At 38.3% G+C, this 21,162-nt stretch overlaps 6 protein-coding genes and 1 non-coding gene across 7 annotated transcripts in view; all 7 read left to right on the top strand.

Annotated features, from left to right (window-relative positions):
* Positions 1-1,708, top strand: part of LOC101310428 ((-)-alpha-pinene synthase-like) — a 4,292-nt gene extending 2,584 nt beyond the window's left edge. The window contains exons 5-7 of the mRNA XM_004302345.1: positions 838-976; positions 1,068-1,316; positions 1,412-1,708. Of these exons, the coding sequence (XP_004302393.1) occupies positions 838-976; positions 1,068-1,316; positions 1,412-1,708 (685 nt within the window). The remainder of the gene's footprint in view (positions 1-837; positions 977-1,067; positions 1,317-1,411) is intronic.
* Positions 1,709-2,460: 752 nt separating this feature from the next.
* LOC101310135 (ATP-dependent Clp protease proteolytic subunit-related protein 3, chloroplastic-like) lies at positions 2,461-6,194 on the top strand. Its single transcript, XM_004302344.1, has 10 exons — positions 2,461-2,741; positions 2,901-3,002; positions 3,215-3,337; positions 3,430-3,489; positions 3,955-4,051; positions 4,128-4,201; positions 4,450-4,503; positions 4,596-4,679; positions 4,765-4,895; positions 5,586-6,194. The coding sequence occupies exons 1-9, from the start codon at positions 2,469-2,471 to the stop codon at positions 4,858-4,860; spliced, it is 963 nt and encodes a 320-aa protein (XP_004302392.1). The 5' UTR covers positions 2,461-2,468; the 3' UTR covers positions 4,861-4,895; positions 5,586-6,194.
* Positions 6,195-6,826: 632 nt separating this feature from the next.
* Positions 6,827-10,150, top strand: LOC101309846. Its single transcript, XM_004302343.1, has 8 exons — positions 6,827-7,274; positions 8,042-8,119; positions 8,216-8,358; positions 8,503-8,573; positions 8,854-8,949; positions 9,332-9,424; positions 9,553-9,658; positions 9,768-10,150. The coding sequence occupies exons 1-7, from the start codon at positions 6,849-6,851 to the stop codon at positions 9,633-9,635; spliced, it is 990 nt and encodes a 329-aa protein (XP_004302391.1). The 5' UTR covers positions 6,827-6,848; the 3' UTR covers positions 9,636-9,658; positions 9,768-10,150.
* A 268-nt stretch (positions 10,151-10,418) lies between these two features.
* LOC101309556 lies at positions 10,419-11,982 on the top strand. The gene is made up of 3 exons (XR_184858.1): positions 10,419-10,541; positions 11,086-11,380; positions 11,646-11,982. It is a non-coding gene; the product is annotated as an uncharacterized LOC101309556 (transcript).
* Positions 11,983-12,293: 311 nt separating this feature from the next.
* Positions 12,294-15,469, top strand: LOC101309266 (tafazzin-like). Its single transcript, XM_004302342.1, has 7 exons — positions 12,294-12,641; positions 13,124-13,242; positions 13,334-13,399; positions 13,546-13,743; positions 14,151-14,269; positions 14,474-14,579; positions 14,758-15,469. Exons 1-7 carry the CDS (start codon positions 12,416-12,418, stop codon positions 15,211-15,213), a joined length of 1,290 nt encoding a protein of 429 aa, XP_004302390.1. The 5' UTR covers positions 12,294-12,415; the 3' UTR covers positions 15,214-15,469.
* A 542-nt stretch (positions 15,470-16,011) lies between these two features.
* Positions 16,012-19,680, top strand: LOC101308980 (F-actin-capping protein subunit alpha-like). The gene is made up of 10 exons (XM_004302341.1): positions 16,012-16,282; positions 16,417-16,532; positions 16,659-16,748; positions 17,151-17,215; positions 17,691-17,852; positions 18,033-18,111; positions 18,258-18,335; positions 18,895-18,969; positions 19,044-19,079; positions 19,211-19,680. Exons 1-10 carry the CDS (start codon positions 16,177-16,179, stop codon positions 19,316-19,318), a joined length of 915 nt encoding a protein of 304 aa, XP_004302389.1. The 5' UTR covers positions 16,012-16,176; the 3' UTR covers positions 19,319-19,680.
* Positions 19,681-20,195: 515 nt separating this feature from the next.
* The window catches only part of LOC101308689 (heparan-alpha-glucosaminide N-acetyltransferase-like), a 3,428-nt gene continuing 2,461 nt past the window's right edge, over positions 20,196-21,162 (top strand). Inside the window, exons 1-3 of the mRNA XM_004302340.1 lie at positions 20,196-20,356; positions 20,505-20,642; positions 20,748-20,829. Of these exons, the coding sequence (XP_004302388.1) occupies positions 20,225-20,356; positions 20,505-20,642; positions 20,748-20,829 (352 nt within the window). The 5' untranslated portion in view covers positions 20,196-20,224. The remainder of the gene's footprint in view (positions 20,357-20,504; positions 20,643-20,747; positions 20,830-21,162) is intronic.

The raw sequence follows: 21,162 nt of genomic DNA, 5'->3' as shown, positions 1-21,162 counted from the left end.
ACTTTCCTCTTTACATGTGAATAGGTTGATCCTACAATACATCTATCTTTTTTTCTTTTTATAATATTTTGTGCTATCAATGTTCTATTCTACCTATTCTTTTCAATGTTTTTGAATATTAATATTTTGTTGTATTTCAATTGTAATGCTTGGAACCCTCGATAACCTAAATGTTATATACTAACTCTTGATATTAGAACCACATGATCATATATTATTATATTAGCGTACATGAATTAAACTGTGAACATCTAATGTCCCACTTTAGAATATGTGTCTTTGGTTAACGTACAAGTATGCATGTTGTTAAGTTAATATAGTTTTTTTTGTTACTTATGTTTATGTATTTCAATCAAATATTACAACGGTATGCATCGAAATTAGATAGATGAGCACTAAACTTATAATCAGTGTCATTATGTGTTTGTCATTGCATCTTTATTTTTTTTTCCTTTTATGTAACTCTGTAAGTATTAAGAAATCTACATAAGTCATTCATATGAAATCTGTAGATTTCAGAAATCAGTTAAAGTCTGTGATTAAAAATCGATGGTTTTAAGAAATCAGTGAAAGTCTATGAACTTTTCAAAGAGTCTATAGACTTTTCAAAAAGTCAATTGATTAAAATAAGTCTGTATGAATCCAAATACAATACACCCCCCTTAGATAATATTAACTAGAATTTGGTTGATGGATTACACAGAATTTCAACAAGGGGCACTTAAGACTTTTTCCTCATTCATATGGTCATTTTTCATCTGTTTAAAAAAATAAGGTTAAAAATCAATTTATAGGCCTAAAGTTGGTCATTTATGAAAATTTCTCATTATGTTTCAGGTGGGATGTCAAATACATAGATGAACTGCCGGACTATTTGAAAATATTCTATTACGAACTTTTGAATGTTTTTCATGAAATGGACACAGTGTTGGCGAAAGAAGGAAGATCTTACCGAGTTTGCTACGCAATACAAGCTGTACGTAACACACAAATGATCGATGTATTTAACCTTTTTATTTCTAGTTCATTAGCTTATGAGTTACATGTATATATGTTTGCTCGATCAGATGAAAGATCAAGCCCGATCGTATTTCAACGAAGCTCGGTGGTTGCACGAAGGACGCACTCCAAGCATGGAAGAATATATGAGTGTTGCAACGGTTTCTATTAGTTACACTTTTCTAACAACCATTTCATTACTTGGCATGGGGGATATTGTTACAAAGGATTCATTTGAGTGGTTGTCGAATGGCCCGAAAATTGTTCGAGCTTCTAATATCATTTTTAGGCTCATGGATGACATTGTTTCCACCAAGGTACTTATATATACACCATGCAGTTAATTTTGAATTCTAGTTCTGTCATGATCGCCTTCGGTAACGTACCATTTTGGTTTATTTTACTTCTGCAGTTTGAGAAAGAGAGAGGAGGGCATGCACCTTCTAGCATTGATTGCTATACGAAGCAATATGGTGTTTCAGAACAAGAGGCGATTGATGTGTTCAACAAACAAATTGTGGAATCATGGAAGGATATAAACGAGGAATTTCTTAAACCCACTGCTGTGCCGATGCCGGTTCTTATGCGCGTTCTCAACTTAACAAGAGTAGCAGATCTCCTCTACAAAGGAGAAGATGGGTTCACACGGGTTGGGAAGATGACTAAAGATAGTGTTGCTGCAGTTATTATCGATTCAGTGCCACTGTGATCGAGTTGGTTCAAAAGATGAATGCATGAAAGCTAGATTGTTGTTTCCTCTTTCATTGATCAATAAGATGCAACCCCAGCGACAGAATAAGGTCGAACCACTTTCTGTGCATGTTGAAGCTGGTGTTGGGTTCGCACGTTTGTTTTGTTTAGTGTGTATTATTATTATTATTTTTTATATATATTTTTTTTAAGAAGATGTGTAATGTTGTTTAAGTTTGTTTGGAATAGTGTGTATTGTTTTTTAATGTACCCTTGTTTGAAATAGTGTGCTTCGTTTATCAAGTTTGCCTTAATATTCTTACTTTCTTAGGGTAATGTGTAAAGATCATACACCATTACACAATCACGTTCAATCAAGCTAATAATCTAAATATCACCTATTATAATCTGATTGCCCATTAAATAATTTAATTCTAGCAAACAATCGTTTAAAACCAAGGCTGTGCGGAGATGAAACCATCAAAGGGGGAGAGATGTGATAGCTAATGAGAAACAAACACATTTTCATACATTGAAATGCACATGAGATACAATACAATACAAGAAACTCATAATGACGCGTATCCGTTTTTGTGTTTAAATGGGCGGAATATATGTTGGGCTGGGCTCAACACATGTATGGGCCATTTTGGTTTTACCCATAAGTCAACACCATCCCGAAGCCCAAAATCGTCCACGCCATCAAAAATTCCCAGCCAATTAAACCTTCCAACAAAAACACCAAAAGCAAACACTCCCATTTCTCTTGAGCTCCAAAAATGGCGAGCAGTTTGCAGATACCAATCTGCATACCCACCTGTTCTTCCTCTCGAAAGTCACAAACTTTCTCAACCTCTTGCTCCCTCAACGCCAGAGCCAAAGCCAAAATCCCAATCCCTCGTATAAACCCTAGAGACCCCTTCCTCTCCCGCCTCGCCTCCGTCGCCGTCAACTCGCCGGAAACATTGCTCAACCGCCCCTCCAACAACTCCGACTCTCTTCCTTACTTGGATATCTTCGACGAGCCCAAGCTCATGGCCACCCCTGCCCAAGTACTAGTCTTAATTTTTTTTTTTGAAGTTGAATTTTTGAGTTTAGATGTTTTAATGTTTAACAGTAATTAGAGCTTGTTATTTGGTTAATTTTTGTTATATTGATATTGTTTTTATGATTGTAATGTTTGCTTATTTTCGATGAACTGCTTGGAATAGGTGGAAAGATCAGTTTCTTACAATGAGCATAGACCAAAGAAGCCTCCTCCGGATTTGCCCTCATTGCTACTCCACGGCAGAATAGTTTATATCGGCATGCCTGTAAGTTCTCTCGAGCTTTGTGCTTATGTCGGTTGTAGATATCATGTTGTAGAGTTCATCTGAATTTGTCATATTGATCTTGTTTAGGCTGAGAATTGAAATGACATTAAATATAAAAAGGGAAAAGTGTTTGTCTTGGTTGAGTAATTTGGTTCCTAGACCTTTTTAGGGACATGTGACTGAATCTCTCATAAGAACCTTCTATGTTTCAGCTCGTACCAGCAGTCACAGAGCTTATTGTTGCAGAGCTGATGTATCTGCAATGGATGGATCCGAAACAACCGATCTATATTTATATTAATTCAACTGGAACAACACGTGATGATGGTGAAACGGTACGTCTAGTGAAGCTGATATGTATGAACGGATATCTCTTCCTTATTGACCAGTTATTCTTATTCATGTATTCCCTACGGTTACTGTTCAGGTTGGCATGGAGTCGGAGGGTTTTGCCATCTATGATGCGATGATGCAGTTGAAAAATGAGGTGATTCCATTGTAGCTACTCTCGCGTTTTACTTAGTTATATCCTCTATCTTGGTGGCGGTGGTGTTGTTATTGTTCATTGGTGGTTTTTGAGCTACATAGGAATGTTTCTAGATTAGCAACCTGGCTATGAGGAAGATGCATATCATAGATGGTGGGCTTTAGCAGTGTCTGACTCTGTTCCCTTGGTGTACAATAACAATTATTTGGTGGCAGAAGTAGCTGCGATGTTTTGACATTGTATACTCTGGTCGTTGTTGAGTCTTATTCATAAATTAAGTAGCGTATTGTGGGTGTTATTTGCACAATTAACTTTTTATCCTTTTTCTACCCACAATATGAATGGATATTTCTTCCTTCTTGACCAATTATTCTAAGGAATTTGGCATTCAGAAGTATGAGTATCTTATGCATGTGTTATGATAAATATTCTATCTTTGGGTTTATAACATAGATCTTTATTCAGATACATACTGTTGCTGTTGGGGCTGCTATAGGTCAAGCTTGTTTATTGCTTGCAGCAGGAACTAAGGGAAACCGGTTCATGATGCCACATGCCAAAGGTATGATGCATTTTGTTAAAAAAATTTAAGTTATAGACCTTCAAAATGCCAACAATTTCCATCACTCCTGTTTCAGCCATGATCCAGCAGCCTCGTGTCCCATCATCTGGTCTGATGCCTGCGAGCGATGTTCTTATTCGTGCGAAAGAGGTCAGTCTCACTTTAATTGCTTCCACCATTAAAATAGGGCAAAAATTTGACAGTTTCAATATGTTTTTAATCATTGTTCCTATCCTATGCACATACTTGCACAATATCTGGTTATTTGCTTGGTCTCTCTACTTGTTCAGAGGAGATAGAGTAGAAAAGGTTTCAATCAAGTCATGATCACCTGTTCATCTTGTAATACAATATTTGTCAACTGAGCACTGACTTCTCCTTGAGTACTTTATTTGTAGGTAATTACAAATAGGGACACTCTTGTAAAACTTCTGTCCAAGCACACAGGAAATGTAAGTTCTTTTATAAGATGTAATAATATGAGATAAAAGTTGATGAATTTTTTTTTTTGTTCGTGTGGTTTATCTTTTTATTTTTATTTTAGTCCGTGGAGGCTGTATCTAACCTGATGAAAAGACCATATTATATGGATTCTACAACGGCTAAAGAATTCGGTGTTATTGACAAAGTAAGTGCTATGCTTTTGGATTGTTATGTGCTGTGGCTTTTCACTAGCTGTGGAAAGTTGACCAATCTATGCTTGTTGCATGCAGGTCTTGTGGCGTGGTCAAGAAAAGATTATGGCAGATGTAGCCTCCCCTGAGGATTGGGACAAGAATGCTGGTGTCAAAGTTGTAGATGAACTTTAGTCTATCTGAACATGGATGCTATGTTGTCATTATAGGTATGTTGGCCCTCTCTTGTCTTTGCTCTACCATCCAATATCATTATCTGTAACTAGTGATGGAAAAGTCACATTTCACTCATGAACCATTTTGTTAGTGTGAAATACTGAGATTTATACATTGCCATAGATAACTTCGTTCGTTTGCGTCGAGCTTTTATTACTAGAACTCGTAGTGCTCTTATGAGGATAATGTTGCAATTATCATGCATTTGTATGGGTGTATTCTGCATTAAAAGAAGATCATTAAATAGGCATAGGATGATGCTATTCAACTAGTTGTTTAGTATGTACCCATGAGCTGATCTAGACTTCACTTAGGTTTTGTTGACTCTCTGAATTTCGATTTGTGTTTACGTGTGACTTTAATGTGAATCGATTATGGTATGATTGAAGACTTCCGGCAAACGTGGCCAGTTAATCTTTATTTATTTATTTCCGATAACTGTATGAACAAACCAGTAAAATTCAGTTTTCCTGGAGAGGAATATAAATGTAATATCAGGTGCTTGGTAAGTCCCAATGAGGGCGAAAATGTAAATAAAGGCGATACTTTAGGATTAGCTTAGAAGCTATACTTTCACTCATTCTCGGGTCCTAGTAATGGCACATGTTTTGGGATTGTTGTCTGGGAATATTTATTGTAGCAAGCATCTCTTAACTGGATTTCTGATTTAATGCTTCTCACAGTATAGCAAATTTTTAGAAGCTGTTACATGGTTGGTCACTTGATGGGACAATTGGTTGAAGCATTGAAGCATCACAGTGATGGGAGTAAAACAATATCAGCTCGGGGAGTGACCTGTTTATGAGCAAAGATTTAGACGAAAGAGACTGAACAGTGTAGTTGGCATCAAATTGAAGCGACTGTCGAGCAATCTAGAGGGTTCGCAAACTCACCTGAAACTTACAGCGTCTCACTTTGTTTTGTGTTAATGATGTAAAATTTTCATTGATCACTTATCACTAAGCTTTTCATTGAGATGGTGTCTCATGCTTGAGGGTCCGGTCATAAATCCAAGCAAAAATGGAGCAGATTATTTTTAAATAAATTTAAAAATATGCTTAGATTACCTCTAATGCTAGACTTGGAAGACACTGGTCTGCAATATTCCTCTAATACAATATTCATAGTGAACTCTATGAAGTTCCCCTACATTTGGTTCACCTTGCATTGCTATGTTGGATTTTCCTTTTACTGCTTTTTCAAAATTCTGAAAATAGTCGATCGAGTACCATTTGGTTTAACAATATAAAAGTTTATCTTTCGTAAGTGAGAGTTTGTAAGTGAAATTTATGAAATATTATTGTGATAAGTCTCTCTTGACATATTATTATTACGATCTACATGAGTTGCTATCTTTGGGATAGCTGAGAAGTGAGGCACAATGAGAGGAATCAATATCGGTGACAACCTTTGCCATAAAACGTCTAAATTTTCAGCTTAATTGGAAATGTGACAACTTTGGTTTGTTACAATCAGTTGTCAATTTCACCAACTGTCAAAAGCGACAAAATTACATAGAGTTGAAACTTAAATTTCAACGCAAGAGCTATAATATTAATCACTTTTCTTGCTTCCAAGTAATCCAATAACTCCTCTAGACTGATAATAGTGGTCGGCAACTGACAAAATAAATTATGTTCGATCACTTTTAAATTACATCCAACGTGTAATGAGGATATTACCAAATGTGGATCAAAGATCTTATTTGTCTTTTATGCGCAAGACAATAGATTGATTCACGATGTAATCTTTACTTGAGATGCATGAAATCGTTTAACTTTGATTAAAAAAAAAAAATACTTGCAAACATTTTGTAATTGCTTAGGGAATTTCTTTATGGTCCTCGTCAACAAATAGTAAAAAGTAAAAACTTACTTGGTGAGTTTTACCATATATAAGACTATTCTCACAAACTACTGCGTCGAGGGAGAGGGAGAGAGAGGCAAATGGGGAAGGCCTCTGTGTCACTTAGACTGACACTTCTCTTCTCCTTCTCTCTCACAGCTTCCTACTCCTCCTTCACAATCACACCCTCTTCTTCTCTCAAACAATCTCCACCATCTCCCAAAGCCACCCCTTCAGACCTTCTCTCTCTGCTGGGCCCCAAATCCCAGTCTTCATCCGTTGATCCCCTCCTGGCCCACCAACTCACTTCCTGCTTCAAGTTCCTCGTACCCTTTACTCCCAAAGTCCCGGAGAAGTTTCCCGGTAGAAAATTCTTGACGTTGAAGCAAAAGGGTCAACGAGGAGCGGAGGAGGATGAGCTTGTTTGGTGGCCCCCACAGCCGGTTTTGGACCTGGCCCGCCTTGCCGTTGACTCCGGCGGAGACCCGGCTGCTATTCACCGGGCTTTGGATCCGACAATGATCACTGTCAGTCTCTAACTCTATCTTTGCTTTTGGTAATTTCTCATGTCTTGTTTTTGTGCATTTAGTTCCGGGATGTGCTGTTTTTGTAGTCCTAAGGTTTCAGAGGCAAATACTCTTTAGTGATTTGAAGGGAAAGCAGTAATGAGAGTTGAATTTTAGAGTTTTATTAATGGAATGAATAGCTGGGTTGATGTAGGATGTAGGAAATGTATGTTTATGAGGAGAAGGAGCCAAGTATTGTCTTTTGAAGCCCTGAGAGGCAGAGAGTATTATGTACAAATTGGGTTTATAAGATGATGATATACTCTAAATACTAATAAAGAACCAAACTTTGGGGTCACTGCTGCTTGGTAACCTGGATAATAAGGGAGTTCCAAGAACCTTGTTGACTTGTTCACGTGACCCCAGGGCTGGTTATGTTGATTGCTTAGCTAGTTTGATATGATTCGGTTGGGCCGCTCAGATTATGCTCAAAGTTGTACCTTGGTGTTGCGTCGTTGTGATAAGTTGGTGTTGGGTGAATGACTGCTTTGAAATTCCTTTTCCTCGCAATATTTTCTGATTTGGTCCTCATTGTCTAGCCCTTTTGGCATTTCGTCTACACTTGGGAGAATTAATGTCGCCAGTTTTAGAAATATAACCCAGCATGTTGTTAAATATACTTGTATTAATGGTGTTCCAGTTACATGGTGATATTGCATACAATTTATATGAAGTACATATAATATCTGGTTTGTAACTGGATGATGTTTATTCTAGTGGTGTATTAGGTACCTGATGTTGAAGGATGCGAAGAAAACCGATGTCAGCTTACCAGAACTCCATACGGCAGACATTTCATTAGTGAGGTTTGCATCAAAGTAGTGAAACTTTGTTTTCATGTTATTCCAGGCATGGGACAAACTCTCTTTTGATTGATGCAGCGTTCTTTTCTCGTACTGCAGGAGTTGAATTCATATCTTGAATTTTTATTTGAACTTATTCGTTCCCGCGGTCCCACTGTTGGGTTGAATGTGTCGTTGAGTCGCTATGATTTGTTCCATGGCCACCTATTTCTTGCCTTAGAAACCGGAAGACTTGGTATATTGTAAGTTGGTATCTTTCTCACTACATCTTGTAAAATTTTTGGTACTATAAGGGAGCCTGTGCAAATATGATACGAAATTGAACAGAAAACAGTTTGTACCTGTCATTTCTTCTGTTAAGAATCTTTTTTTCTTATGTTTGGCAGGTTTCATGCGAAAGAATACCCTGCATATGATAAAGAAGTATTTCCATACAACATGGGTTACTGTCAAATAGGTAAAAGTTCCAGACAACACTTTTTATATTAGTAGGATCTATTAGATTCTGTTTTACTGTTTAGTTCAAGGTTTACAAATACTAGGTGTTTTGTTTTCAGTAATGGCTTATCTGTTAACAAAATAGATCAATGAAGAAAGAAGCTACCTCGTTGTAACCATTCCTAAGTTGTTGCTCACATTATTAGATTTAGCATATCAAGCAATCACAATAGTCTGAGAGTAAGGTAAGCGCTTTTTACTGAAACTTGTATACATTGTTCTAATATCACCTCTCTCAGGGTCTAATGTGACGTATGATGACTCAATGAACCTGCGAAATATCCTCTGGCTAGCTCCATTGCCAAGCAATTCAGCCAAAGGCTGGGAAGCACCAGGTACCTCTTCCTTACAATAAGAATTTATAAGAAGTTGAAATGTCTTCCTGAACCAATAAAGAGTTTCAAACTTTATGGGATGTAAGTTACTGACAGACCAAGTCACCTGTGGGTTAGTCCTCTATGAGCAGCATGTTCAGTTTAATATCTGAAAGAAATGTGGAGGTCTGGTTTGCGTTTGTATGGGATGCATTAGCAACCAGAATACTACAATGCATCGCATGAATAAAGCACATTCATTTGTCTGTCAAATCAGAATACTCTTGTCAGTTTCTTCCTCCAAAAGATTTTCACTGAGATATACACTGGTCATTTATCAAAGTGAAGCACATGATCGTTTTTTTGCAATAAAATTTATGTAATTTGGATTACTAATTTTCAGGTGTCCTGGTGGTGCTGGATGCCCGTCCAGATGGAATCATTTACAGAGATCTAATACCAGAATATGTAAATTTTGCAAGGACCATATATGAAGGTGTGACTTCCATCGATCATTTTTAGTCCCACTTGGTATTTGGAAATTTAAACATATCTTATTCCATGTCTTCTCCTCATAGAAGTTCCAGAAGGCTAAGAAACTAAAACTTTTCATTCTGCTACCAGACGATCTCGGGGAGGTTGCAGTTGATGTCAACTATTTGGCTGTGGGAAATCCAGGGTCGAAGTTTCAACTTTTCATTTGCTGATGCTCAGTCCGAAGTAGCCATATGTATGTACATGGTGATCGCTGCTCTGTCATATATCTGTAAAACATTTCCTGCTCATTTTCTTTTCATCCTGAGTGGATGCGATCAGCTTCTAATTGCTTTGGTCGCCAGTTGCAGATTATGCTATCGTGGATCAACCTGAAATGAGATATTTGCCGAAATCAAATTGGAATTATGGAAGCGGGGTGATTCCTCCGGTAATCGGTATGATTGCAGAAGGTGAGAGATCATTTGTTTTGCTTTCACTGGTGGCAGATAGCATTTGCGAGTCTTGGCTCGTGTGGCTCTGCTACTTCTTAGGTGTGGAGCACAGCCTGATCATTTATGTAACTCAACTGACTGTTGCTAAACATTATATCTTCCCATATTGTAATAAGGATCACATTATATCTTCCCATATTGTAATAAGGATCTGATGGGATATACAAAGCAGAGCTAAGATTAAGCATGTCTTCTACAAAATGAACATAACAATTTCAGGGTACACTTCAACTATCTAGATTGTACGAGTCATTGCATTTGCAGCATTGAACCCTGATTTCAATACTAAGCTGGTTAAGTATCATCAAAACAAGGCTTAATCTGAAATTGGCTGATAATTAATGGTTAAGGTTGGTGAAATTGGCTGATACTTCTTAGGTGTGCTCATCTTACCAAAAAAAAAAAACAACAAATGACCCGACATGTCAGGCAGGTCAGCCAACCATCCGGGTCGGATCCGGGTTTGGGCTTCGCCTACTAAAACGAAAGAAGAGAAAATATGCAGCACACACTTGCAGATTTTTTCCCAGTATTTCAGCTCCGGCCGATTTGGCAAAATCTCCGATCATTTTCTAATCAGAAATCAACAGATAGCGTCGCCGCCAGAAAGGCTCGAAGTTCAAGGTAATTGCTTATACACTCTACTTTTCTCTTCCTCTATTTTCTCATCAAACCAGTCTTGATAAGCTGTGAGTATATTTTCAGCCAAAATCTCAGTCTATGCAGTTTATATTGTAGTTTGTGATCTTTAATGCAGTCTCAAAGTGCCTTGTTGTATATACCCATGTCCCCAATTCGAGGATTTAGGGCATTTTGCTATATGTTTTAAGGGTTTTGGGTTTAGGGTTTATCATCACTGCATCTCTTAAGTTTGGTTTGACTAACATAAGATACTAGCGCATCAAGTTTTAAGCTTTCCGGAATATCTAAACCAAAACAAGAGAAGTATTTTGGATTCATCTAAAGTTTCGATTTCATTATGTGTAATTTTGAATACAGATCTTATTTTTATGTTTGGTAGAACTCCTTGATGATAAGCTGATGCACTCGATTGTCTCCTCTAAAAAAGACTTGTAATTGAGTTTAGGATCCAAACTTTTGGTTAGCATCGAATTGGTTGTTGTCTTTTGGGTGTCTTATTTACTGGTGTTTCTTGCATTGCTTGCAGTCTGCAACATCAGAAGTTGTGCAGGCTGTGAAGGGAAGAGAAATGGGCACCGAGGAGCCAAGAGACCCGTTGCAAGGGGTGGATTGGAAAGCTGTTGGTAATGATATGCAGAAGAACCCTGGTGACAAACCGGGGATAAAGAAGCGGCTTCCCAGGAAGATTAGGCAGATTCCAGAGTGCTATTTTCTTCCTCGAAGATCCCGACTTTATAACTTTACATTTGTTAGTGCATGTATTGCTAGCGGAATTGGTGCGGGGATGCTGGTGGAGATGTGGATAAACAAGAAAGTTAGAGGTGCGCCCTTTTGTTTCCGTGTTTGTTTGTTTTTTTTTTTTCCTTATGGTAGAACTCAACCTGTTCTGTTCTGTGTTTATAACAAATTATGAACCTCTTATTACCAGTGAATGTAATGTTTTGCTAAGCATTCTAAAATGTAGTCTGTCTGTACTGCTGGCCTATACTTTCCATTTCTTGGAAATTTTGAAGTATCATCCTTTGGTTGTTCATGTGTGTTTTCAGAATAGATCTTATGCTAATGTGTTCTTCTTTTCTGTTGCAGAGGACGGAGGTGTTCTATGGGAGTTCGACAAATAAAGCCAGAGTTGTGACTTGTAACAGCATTAGATTTGAAAACTTTAGTAACGAGGCATTGGCTGTAAAGACATCTCTGCATTTGGTTTCTAAGCTACTGTTTTGTCAGCGGCACTTTTATATGAGCAGAAATTGTTCTTCTCTTTTGTTTCAGCTCCTATTATTTAGATTTTAGAGTACAAGACCTGGCATAGAAGTTGTCTTAATTGTTCTTCATACACAATTGCTATGTGCAAATAAAGCCTGTGAAAGAATAAGACTGGTGTTCCCTCTTCCATATCAATCTCCATGTCTATGTCATCTAATTCTCTCATTCTCTCAGTTAACAATACTTGTTTCTATATTGCAAGATTCCAGCACTAGGATTCAGTACTTTCATGTTTACGATATCTTTATGCCAGTTTTACATGTATGATCAGCATCCATGATTATGATCTGTGATCATGAGTCGAAGGAAAAAGTATACAAAAGAGTAACTTTTCCGAGGGTTAATAGGAAATATTGGGGAGCAAGTAAAAGTAAAAAATCAACCAAAACGAAACCAACTATTTACTTGCGCACCACGCACGTAGACTAGTACTACACCGTTCCCTCACACAAAACAAGCTTTGCCGCACACACTCCCTTTTCTTCTTCTTCGTCTCTCTTTCCTTCTCTCTACACTCGCGCTCAGCTACTTTCTCTCATCCATCATTTCATTCTCTCTTTCTCTGTGTTGATCTTTACGGCGTCGTTTTGATGGCGGCTGCGAGGGTTGAGCGGGGAGATCTGTGGAAGAGCAACGCCCTCTCCGTACAGCGCCGGCTCCGGGAGCGGTTCAGAGTCGAGGTCGACCGCCGGTTCAGGCGCCACCCGATTTTCACCGACAGTTACTTCGCCTCCACCGTGCAGCGGTGGCTCCAGCGCTTCCGCGATTTCAAGAGGGACTCGCTTCCGTCCTCCACCGCCTTCTATCGCAAACGAGGTCGGTGCTTTTGCTCAGACTCGGTGTTTTTGATTTTCGTTGAGATTTTGGTAGCCATTGGAGTTTGATTGGTTTGTTTCTGTGTTTAATCGTTGCAATTTGATATGATCGCGATCGGTGATCGGTGACGTCAGTGTAGGCTTTGAAGGAAATTATGAATTTTAGTTTTGATTAGTAAATCTTGCACATTTGATTTAATTCACTCTCTGCTGGAGTTATAGGGTTAGTAATTAGGTAGATTGAGTGAGAGGCTGAGCCTAATTATATCTGAAGTTGTTAAAGTTCAAATTTTTAGCTTGCATTCTGTTAGTTCTTAATGATGTACATAATGAAATGAAAACCTTTGAGTTTGAAGATTCTGCGAGTATTCATAATAATACTTGTTCAGTTGCTGTGTTTGTGCTTCCTATAACATGTACAATGAGACAATGTGTTATGTGTTTTCATAAGAACCATAATTAAAGATTGATTGTGATTGGCAGTGGGCAAGGAAATAAATGCTGAAGAAGAGTCGGCCATTCTTCGCATGGTCCAAGCTGTTGCTGTGCCGGTCATTGGCAATGTTTGCCATGTGTTCATGAATGGATTAAATCGAGTTCAGGTGTGTGGAGTTGTTAATTTCCCAAGATGTTTAATTTATATGTCATTGACTCATTGGGGGCAGTAGTAATTTGATTTTCTGGGTGTGACAGGTCTATGGTTTGGAAAAATTGCATGACGCTTTGCTTCGCAGACCCAAAGACAGGCCTCTTATAACGGTATAACCTCCTTATTCAATTTAATATATCTAAAACTTGATGTACATAAAGGTTACTCTTTCCTTCAACTGCCATATGCTCCTCCAGGACCTCCTCTATTTCTGGTTTCCCATGTTAAATTGTAGTGTACTTTATTACTATTCCAGGTTAGCAATCATGTGGCTTCTATGGATGATCCGCTTGTTATTGCTGCACTGCTTCCTCCAAATGTTCTTCTGGATGCTAAGAACTTGAGGTGGACACTATGTGCATCTGATCGGTGTTTTTCGAATCCTGTAACTTCAGCATTTTTCCGATCTGTCAAAGTTTTGCCAGTTGCTCGTGGTGAAGGAATCTATCAAAAGGTACTCTTTCATCCTTTCCTAAATGTTTATAATTTAGTTGCAACCCTAGAATTCATATTGTTTCTGAAGCTGCTGTGCACGACTTGAGAGCAATCCCAACGGCCCTAGCATATTAAAAATGCTTTGAGAGATAGATAAGTTTTTTTAAAAAAAAAAAAAAAAACTGTACAGTGTACATTTCTTTTGTACATTGGCTTTACTGAAACACTCACAGCTATTGTTTTGTCTCCTATTCTATGGTCATTGGACTAAAGAATTTTGTTGTGGAAAGTCATTTCTTTTGTTGTATGTACTCTATATAGAATCGAGTTATTGATATTTGTTTTGGTTCATTTATATTTGTATTCATAGTCATTCAGTCTGATAACCATGCTTAGCTTCTCATCTTTATTCGTTTGTTGGTTCAGGGTATGGACATTGCTATTTCAAAATTAAATCAAGGTGGCTGGGTTCACATCTTCCCAGAAGGTAGTCGTTCTCGAGATGGTGGAAAAACCCTGGGGTCATCCAAGAGAGGTGTTGGGAGGTGAGGATCTGTTGTCAAAGATATTTACTTTTTTGTGAATAATAATGTGGGGTTGGCTCCCAAGCTTCGGTCTTTGAGTTTCTTATGTAAGATATCTGGTATTCTTGAATGGTAACTTATGCCAAATTGAATACAACTGCATTTGGATTCAATTCTATTTGTTAAAACATTGGTTGATTTTTATTGCATATTCTGACTTGACAGGTTGGTCCTTGACGCTGACAATATTCCCATGGTTGTTCCATTTGTACATAGCGGGATGCAAGACATCATGCCTATTGGTGCTAGCTTCCCAAGGATTGGCAAGACGGTAGGTAGTCTAGTGCTTGTAACCATGGTTTGAAGTTGAAGTTTTGAAGAAACTATTGATACTGCAGCAACCATATGTAATAGGCCTTGATAACAAGTCATGTATTGCTTAAGGCCTTGATATCAACTGTTCCTTCTTCCGCGTGCTTACTATTTTCACCTGTAATTTGAAAATGTAGGTGACTGTGGTTATTGGCGATCCAATCTACTTTGACGATTTGCTAAATAATGAAGGAGCAAAGCATTTATCAAGAGGAAAGTTGTATGACGCAGTATCCTCAAGAATCGGTCATCAACTACATCAACTGAAAGTTCAGGTTGACAAGTTGGCTCAAGGGATCCCATTGCTAAATGATGGCATGGAAGAGACTCCGGAACAACTAGTTGGTGCCAGTACACAGGAGCCTAGGTCTTTAGATCGGTTCCGAGCGGGTTTCTCAAAAGATGGCTGGTTTGCATCACGGATGCGTAGTTTTATGGAACCGACGGAGCTGATGGGATTTGCAGCCAGAGGCTTATTTATGAACCATAGAGCAGTTGAAACCTCTGAGAGTGGTAGTAGAAGGGTTGGCCCGTTGAAAGCATGGAACCAATTTCTTGAAGCCAATGTACTATCGCCATGGAACTATGCCTGACATTTCTTAGTCTGTTTCTTGCTTTTAACTTTACTAGAGGCTGATGTAAATAGTAATTAGGGTGTTCATCTATAAATGAACTACAATTTTGGTCAGGGTGTTTTTTTAGCTCAAAAGGAAGGTTATAATAAAACAAACTGTCTGCCGTTTCCATATGTAGAACAGATGAATTTTACGAAGCTGAAGTTTATCTGGTCTGAATTTCCATTCAAATGGTTTTGAGCATCAATAATTGAAGTCCAAAAGATCCACATTGAGCTTGTTTCCCCTTTATTTAGGGTATTTCCATACTAACAATTTCTACTACTACACAACTGTGCACATTTTATAGTGCGAGTCCAATTTACGAAGTTGTTAAAGTGGCCGAACACTGTATTGCAATGCAACTTTAAAGGAACCAAATTTGCCAACCATCAAATTTGGTGGTCATCTATGACTAACCAATCAAACATTGCCAGAGAAAGAGAGAGATGGAGAGAGAGAGTTGATTGGACAAAATTGATAGTTGGCACTTTGGCAAATTTGGTTCCAACTTTGAATCTCTACGTAGGAACTAGGAAGCCCTTGATCTACCTAAAAGAAAGGTTTTGAGCTTAAAGGCGGGGAGCGTATCCCTAATTGCAAACCCTAATCAGGGAACAACAAAACGGCAGCGTTTCAGCGGGCATTGACAAAGACCAAAACCCCACCAATCAAAATCATTTCTCGTCACACAGCTCCCAAGTCTCCCTTTACAGATCGAAGTAGCACACACTTGAAACTCCCAAAACGGTTACTATCCTCTGCGACGCGTTCTCAAAACATGTAAAACACATCAGCACCGTTCATTTCTATTTCCGCTCTCAAACTCAAGGTCCAAGATTCTCACAGTTCCAGCGGAAGAAACACCTTCCTCTCTTCTCCCTCTCCCCCTGAATCTTCAAATCAATCTCAGACTGCGTTTTAGAGAGAGAAAGAGAAAAAATGGCGGACGAGGAAGAATCAGAGCTAAACGAGAAGCAGAAGATTGATATAGCCAAGTGGTTCCTCCTCAACTCTCCTCCCGGCGAAATCCAATTCGTCGCCGAAGGTATCCATTTCCTTTCATCCCAAATCCCAAATTCAATTTGTAAACGACGCCGTTTGCATCGTAGCAGTTTCTAAATTTGCTCTATGTTGAAAAGTTTCGGTTTCTTGTTCGATCCTGTGGATCACATTGCGCAGATGTGAAGGCGGTACTGAACGACGACGTTTTGTACGAAGAGGCGCTGTCAGAGGCTTTCCCACTCTATAACAAATCCCAGATGATTTCGCTGGAAATGCCTAGTGGAATTGGAGATGTGAGTTTATAAACTGTGATTTTGAAGCTCCTATTTTGTCAAATTTTGCGAAATTTTTTCGAGTTTCTATATATGTAATGTGATAGATACATTGGATTATATGTTGCTGCATGTTTGTGTGAGCAGGTTCTTGTTACATCTTACGGAGAGCTCAGTGGGACTGAGTATCTTGATCCCAGGACTGCTCATGTTGCTGTGGTTGACCATATCAAACAGGCAAGTCTTGTACTTTTCCTCCATTATTGATGGCGCTGAGAAGTAGGTGAAGATTAGGAGTTTGTTTAGTTTAAGGTTTAGAGTATAGGGTAGTTTCGGATTTTGTATTTGCTTGCTTGCTCGAAGCAAAGGGATTCAAACCCTGAGAAGGGCGCAGCTGCTGCCCTTGCATATAGGGTATCTTTATATTAAGCATCAATGCATTTATTAGTTCTTTCTGTCATAATAGTTACTTATGAACCACCAACAGCTTTTGAGATTGATTTATCTATATTTATCGAGTCTATATATGATACCTCTCATCAAAGATGTTGTTTTGTTTCTTTGTGTCACCTCTTTTCTTTTTTGACTTTTTCATCTAAGTTATCTTTTACCAACTATTTAATGGTAAATTTGGTTCAGGTTTGTACAGACGTGAGACCCGCATTGGATGAGGAACTTTCATCTGCATATGTTGAGGAATTCAGGTACACTGTTATAAGTTTTATTGCAAGAATTTCTGTAAGTGTGTTTTTCCAAAATCTTTAAAAGCCAAACTGAGCATTTGTATGCTCCAGGATATAGCAACTCTACTGCTCAGCTTTGTCGTAGGCAGTTACGGTCACGTGCTTAATTGATGTACTTTAATGTGGCTAAGGTTTTAGAATCGCTTCTACTATGGTGTCAACTTTGATACAAACTATGTTTTGATTCATTTGGTAACAATATTTGATCTTTACTTGCCAAATGGTCGGAGGGACCTATCCAATAAGTCTTCTTATCATCAATTTAAGTTTTGACTGTGCTCTTTTGATATCCGTACAAGAATTAACAACTATTGATAGATGTGTAACAGTAAATGGACCTTACTTGTCTTTTCTTTATTTTTGTGTGCATTGCCGGCTCATCTGTGTTTTTGTGTTTTTGGTTAGGGTTGTGTAATTCCTTATTCTTTTGTTTCAGGTGTGCTTTGGATGGAGAAATACTTAGATATGTGGGTGAAGCTTATCCAAAAGGAGTTTGCTCGGTGTACTGTGGGAATGGTAAAGATGTGGAGGGCCCAGGTTCTGACTTTGAGCTTGTAGTAGTGATTTCAGCTGCGAGATATAGCCCACAAAATTTCTGGTGTGTGAAATAAGTTAATTACCCAGCCCACAAATGCTCTTTTGCTCTTATCATTATATTTCAATGCACTTAGTCTGCCCCAACACCAGTTAAATTTACACTGTCCTGTTGTTATACCAGGTATGTTCCTAGCTATAAATATAAGGAATATAATGTAGATTTTCTTTTTTCTTTAAATAGCAATGGTAGTTGGCGTTCAGTGTGGAGCATTGAGTTCAAAGATGAAATGCAAGTGCTGGAATTAAAAGGCAAACTGCAGGTATTGTTTGTTTTGTACTTGGTGCATGATGGTTATGCAACATGTATGTATATCTTTGCAATTTATGTTACGAAATGCTTGATTCCCAGCATAAAGGCCTAACCAAGAACAAACTGTTACTTTTCTGTGTTCATCTTCTGGTTTAGGTGGGTGCACATTATTTTGAGGAGGGAAATGTGCAGCTAGATACAAACCATGAATGCAAAGATTCAACAATTTTTCAGGTGGAGTGACTTTTGCTATTTTATTTTGGTATAACTTGGGAAGATGTATCATGCAAGGTCTGTGAAACTTAATGCATTAGGAATCATATCACTTTCTACATCAACTCTAATCTAGGCTACCAAGGAAAGAAACCTTCATGACTGGTAGGCAGTGCTCATCTAATAAACGTAATGCTATAAACATGGCAGTTGATGTTGCTAAGTTGGTAAACAGTAAAGAATTTATATATTGGTTGGCTGGGTCATCTTGTCTGGTCCTACTAGGATGTTGTAAACAAGTGCTACTATTTATCAGTAGCCTACAAATCTCTGAATTAAGCTGATGTTCCTAATCTTCTAAAAAGTCTGAAAAGAGTGCAAACCAATCTAAAGTCTGAGAAGATTACAATTTATCTGACCTTATGAGGATCTTTTATCTCGTTCAGTTCCCATGTCATGCTTTTTAACAATCTTTTGACAGAAAATTTGTGTGGCTGCTGCATTTCTTTATTAATTTTTCCCCATAACTTAAGCATGTGATTCTCAACCATTGATGCCCTCTTCTCCCACCTCATTGCAGTCCTCTGAAGATTCTGCAATTACCATAGGCAACATCATAAGGCAACATGAGGCAGAATACTTAGCATCTCTTGAGGTTCAACATTTGCTGATTTCTCAAGTTTGTTGTTTTACATATTGAGATTCTTACTAACAGATTTACTCCTGCAGGCATCCTATTCAAACTTGCCTGATACCACTTTTAAGGTACCATTCAAACTGACCCTTCCCAGAACAAAGTTTCTTTACGAGTTCCTTACCAGTATTCGTTATTAAATATCTGATTAGATTCACGCAGTGACAGAACCTTTAAACTTTAACAAATGAATGTTCTGCAGGATCTTCGTAGAAAGCTTCCAGTTACTCGCACCCTATTTCCATGGCATAGCACCTTACAGTTCAGCTTGACAAGAGATATCACAAAAGAACTTGGCATTGGAAAGTGAATTCACCCTTTCCACTCTAAGGCGTTCGACTGAGAGGACGATTTTTCTCCCATGTAGACCCATTTCATGAGTATGCCAGTTGTGCATAGAGGGTTTGCTTATTTATCATTCCCTTTTTCACGAGTGATGTCCTCTGCTATTGGAGCTTCTCCCTCAATTCTGTGCATTGTAATATAATTGATATCTATGTCTGTGTATAGTACAGGATTGTGGCTGATTTCCTACTCGTGGAAGATGTTGGGGAGTTTGTAAACTATATGTATTCTGATGAACGTCTTGCTCCGTGCATTATTCTTTCTAGAGATTTCAATTGAAAACATCATCCTTGAGTTGCTTGGCCAACTCAATCTGGTGCTTAGTTTTCTGTTTGTGTTTGTCACTCTCTGGGATGATGCAAATTAGCCAAATCATATGTTGATATGCTCCAGGAGGCATTTCTCCCAACCTTTGCTCTTACTAGGGAGGCGGGGAGTCTCTCTTCTATGGACTTGATAAGGCTTTGGGAATTTGCCTTTTGTTGAAGTGTATCCTCTCTGATGATAAAACCGGGATTGGGTGCTGGCTGACCAGAGGTCTTCATAACATTAGTCCATTTGTTCTCTTTGTTGATAAAAGATACCAACGATTCTTTTATTTTTCAAATTTATATGCTCTTAAATAAATAATGATGCTCCTAAGCATGGTAGAAGTTGTCGTATTCTGTTGGTATTTTTTCCTGCATTTCAGTGGATGGTTAGTGTGGCGGGCACGCAGCCATGCAGTCTTTCAACACTATCCGGGTGTAGACTGACAGTGACAGTGGACCTATCTTCTTGCAACTTGTAAGTTACAAACAAGCTTAGCTATAGTCCTAGCTCACCCTTATATCATTCATCCACTGTTGAACTCGCTGTTTCATATAGCAATATGGCCGAAATCAAACCCGACACGGCTCACCAACAGTATCTCATCGTGTCGGAACCCGATATTTCCGACCAGAAGCCTTCAAAACCGAAACGTTTAGCTTCCCTTGACATCTTCCGAGGCCTCACTGTTTCTGTACTCAACTCGTTTCCTTTCTTCTTTCTATGTCCATGATTTTCACTAACTAAACTGAATAGAAAACTCGCTTTTCAAGTAAATACTCTATTCTAGTTCTATGGTTTTGGTTTCACAGCATAATTTGATGTGTGAAATTGTTTTGTAGTTGATGATTTTGGTTGATGATGCCGGTGGAGAATGGCCTATGATTGGTCATGCACCCTGGAATGGTTGCAATCTCGCTGACTTTGTGATGCCATTTTTCCTCTTCATTGTGGGAATGTCTATTGCACTCTCTCTCAAGGTTTGGTTTTCATCTATTAATTGTGTCTCCAGAAAATTTCAATAGTGTCATTAGTCACTGCACTGCTATGCATTCCTTCGTTGCGTGATTAAATTTTTCTTATAGAGGATACCAGACCAACTTTTGGCTGTCAAGAAGGTGATTCTTAGAACTCTCAAGCTCCTTTTCTGGGGTCTCCTGTTACAAGGTCAGTGTCTTTTCTCTATATTTTAAACTTTGAGCTGTCAGGTCTCTTATTTGTTCCCTTCATGTAAGAACTAGAAAGACATATTTTGATTTTATTTATTACCAGATGAGGGGTGAGGAGGAGAATCTTACATTACTAATCAGGAAAAACAATTCCCATCAAAGTCTTTGTTGCTTAGCTGTGCTGCCTCTGCAGGATGCATTGTGATTCAAGTATTTCTTTTCTTGTGATGGGTGTACTCTGCAGATAATTGTTTAGATGGAGAACTAATTAAATTTTCTCTATTAGGCCTCGAGGTCACTTACAAATTTATGCATTTCAAATTTTCAATAC

The sequence above is a fragment of the Fragaria vesca genome, linkage group LG6 (genome assembly GCF_000184155.1).
Source record: "Fragaria vesca subsp. vesca linkage group LG6, FraVesHawaii_1.0, whole genome shotgun sequence".
Taxonomy (NCBI): Eukaryota; Viridiplantae; Streptophyta; class Magnoliopsida; order Rosales; family Rosaceae; genus Fragaria; species Fragaria vesca.
The sequence above is the reverse complement of the archived record's forward strand: the minus strand, read 5'-3'. Positions and strand labels throughout refer to the sequence as shown.